At 39.5% G+C, this 3,291-nt stretch overlaps 1 protein-coding gene across 1 annotated transcript; it reads right to left on the bottom strand.

Annotated features, from left to right (window-relative positions):
* Positions 1-924: 924 nt before the first annotated feature.
* On the bottom strand, positions 925-2,935 carry LOC108759889 (uncharacterized). Its single transcript, XM_018505562.1, has 2 exons — positions 2,560-2,935; positions 925-1,433 (listed from the first exon to the last, which is right to left on the bottom strand). The coding sequence occupies exons 1-2, from the start codon at positions 2,649-2,651 to the stop codon at positions 1,187-1,189; spliced, it is 339 nt and encodes a 112-aa protein (XP_018361064.1). The 5' UTR covers positions 2,652-2,935; the 3' UTR covers positions 925-1,186.
* Positions 2,936-3,291: the final 356 nt, after the last annotated feature.

A 3,291-nucleotide genomic window follows, 5' to 3' on the forward strand; every position in this document is an offset into this window, starting at 1 on the left:
GAAGCTGCTAGTAGTAGAAAGTAACCGCTTGGTCACGAAATCGGACTGCCCATCTCTCGGGCGACGCGAAGGCAGCCGATTCTGCCGCGGTTGTTAATCCGCGCGATTCCATCGACTTATCCTCTCGCGAGATAGCGATTTACGTTTGGATCCCCTGTGTGCCGTCCATGTCAAAATTAGCTAGTCAGCACCCAGATTGATGAGGCGAGGACCGCCTCGCCGACGTCGAGGTCTTATGATACGCGGGGATCGGGCTCCGTCCAATTAAACGCGGACATACTCGTCGAGGTGATATTCTTCGAGGGATTTCATTTCTCGCGTCCTTGAAGGATGTTGTTATCGTCATCATGATCGTATTCCCTCAGAATTCTTCATTAGGAACGTAAAAAGTACATTATTTTCAGTATTTCGATGGGCACAAATATTTACCAAAATGTATTTAGATGTATTTAGACCAAACGGTTTTTCTAAACTAAAAATTTGGTTATTACACACAAATCTGTAAATAATTTTATTGGATTATTAACACAATTATATAGAACACTCAAGTTGATTGCTTGAATGTCAACATTTTTTGCAGCATTGTGCTTTAATTTATATAATTATTTTGGTAGTTTGACACAATTAATTTCAAATCTGCATCTAGTTAAATAGCTAGATACTTCAGCAAAATCGCTCTTTCCGTGTATCTCTGCAAATATTTAGAAATGTATCTGAATATAAAAATTGGTACTTACATATACAAATATTAAAAAGAAGAATTCCGAAGGTTAAAGATATTTCTATTAATAATTTCGACTACATATTTTCCCATCATGATTAATACATTTATTTCATGATACTTATAAAGATTTATATATATATATATATAATAGTTAAAATAATTGTTCAAAATTGCTCATATTCCTTTCACCTGGTCTCACATCCCTGGAATCGCGTACTTGATTTTGTGGATAAGTCGATGATCGCGAACGGAATTCCGATTCGAGCGATGGAAGTGCCGTGCGCGATGAAAGGAAAGAAGAAAAAGAAGGTAGAGAAGGAGAGAAAGAAAGAGGAGAAGAAGAAGGAGGAGGTAGAGAGTAGACGGTGGGAAGGAAGTGCCGGGAAGGATGAAAGGCAACAGAAAGAAACGAGTACTACCGTCTGGTGGGTCTTTGTACCCATCGAGTCTCCATCTCTCCCTCTATCTCTCTTTCTCCGCTTTTTTCCCCTTTCTTCTTCTCCTCATCTCTCCGAAAGCAGCGTCAGTAGGACAGGAACCGTCGCTGGATTGTCTGGGACCGGGCTGGACCAGCTCTTCTTCTCTCTCTTCCTCTTCCTTTCTCTCTGTAGTACGGTTAATGTGATGATAATGTTTGCGCCAGCCAACGGGAGATGGTCGCGGGATTTGTCGATAGAATTCCCGAGTAATTCCGTTCACGGCGGGGCCGCTTAAAAAAAAAAAAAAAAAAGAATACAGAAGAGAAAGAGAGCGAGAATGCGAAAAAGAGAGAAAGACCTCGCAAGAAGATAATGACCGCATGCAAAATCGCGGTACGCGTCGACGGATTCCCGCGGAGCCGCCCCTTTTCTCGCCTCGATGCGGATGCCCTTCCTTGTCCCCCGTGCGGTCCTTTTTTCGTCCCCTGCGGCCCCAAACTCTCAAAACTTAGTAAATTCCGAGTTAATACCGCGACGAACCGATCACGTGGCTGATAAAGAACGCCGCTCTGAAAAGGTTCATTATGAGGTGTATCGGCGCCACCTCGACTTCTACGCGCTCTTCTAAACAGGAGCGGAGTCTGCTTTATGGTAAATGCAGGAGGACGATTCGGTCGACGAGCATAAAAGGCGCTTTCCGTAAAAATCAGGGCTCCAGGCTGGAGCCGAAAGGCAGTAACACGGCCAGCATACGAAATGGTAACGATTACTTTGTTGGCTATCGGTGGAAAGACTAGCGATCTAACTTGTTGATCACTGTTCTTTGCAACTGGTAATGTGCACGTATATGGTGTACTTAATATCTCATGATGCCATACAACCAATTTTCGGAACGAAGAAGAGATTGTATTCCATTGAAATCTATAAAACCTGTTTAAATTGATCTAGATGGATTGCAGTCGATCACGCTTCTTCATATTTAAATAATCTTATTGAGTACTTCAATCTTCCTTCTATATTTAAATATTAATAGCTCACAGTATTTTAAATTTACATTAAATATCCAAATAATATCACAAATTGCATATTATTCCAATCCTATATGCTTTTGCTTCCTATATCAATTTTAAAATACATTTCTCATTTTTAACTTTCGCTAAGAACAAGTTACACGACTTTCTTTTGATGCGGTGATTTCATTTAGGTAATTGCAAGTCGATGCAATAGAGATACCCATATAACACAGAAGTTTGCAACATTACTGCAACGTTATTACATAATATTGTTGGAACATTGCAATATTACTGTAATGTTACTGGAACGATCTGTATTGTATGAGAAGTAATAAAAAAGTACACAACTGGCAAAACTGAAATAAACTAAGTTCAATGAAAAACAAATCTTTGTAATCTGTACCTACTCTGTAAATAGAAAAATGTAGGTGCATCGAACGCGAAATGTTTTGATTTGCGTTTCCATGAATCGTGTAGCTGGTGCAGCATGTGCATCCCAGAGATGAAGGACCGAAATGCGAGTCCTTGTGCTGGCGCATAACAGGTCGCTGTAGCGGGCGGCTCGCATCCTGTATGATATTTTTACGAGGTCCTTCCGAGAATCGGGATGCGCTGCGTGGGGCGAACAGCTGAGACCGAATGATAAGACGACAGTCGGTTGCTGGGATCGCTATCCCACTTATCGGCTTCTCCTCCAGTGAAACGCGTCCCTGACCTTCTCTGCGATTCGTGCATCCGCGCTGATTCCAGGAATTTATTCATGAAAAAAAAAAAAAGATTAAATGTTGAGCGAAACTATATATATCTCAATGCAATAATACTGATATATCTGTTATTCCTACATCAAAGAAGATATTATTTAATTAAAATATAATTAAATTAAGACAAAGATTTTGTTAATTAAGATTTTAGAAATAGGATTTATACGAATAAATCAAACTATAATATTAATCAATAGAGTCAACCAACCACAAAGTTAGATATTGCAAATATTACATTATTATGTATTTATTAAATAACAAAAAACAAATAAGAGCTAATGAGAGTTTTTTGCGCGGTTGTTAGTGCGAAAATAAAAATCGTTTATTGTCGAAATATAGTATAAATTAGTTACGCATAAACGTTTCGGCCTGCT

The sequence above is a fragment of the Trachymyrmex cornetzi genome, unplaced genomic scaffold, assembly GCF_001594075.2.
Source record: "Trachymyrmex cornetzi isolate Tcor2-1 unplaced genomic scaffold, Tcor1.1 scaffold21, whole genome shotgun sequence".
NCBI classification, from domain to species: domain Eukaryota; kingdom Metazoa; phylum Arthropoda; class Insecta; order Hymenoptera; family Formicidae; genus Trachymyrmex; species Trachymyrmex cornetzi.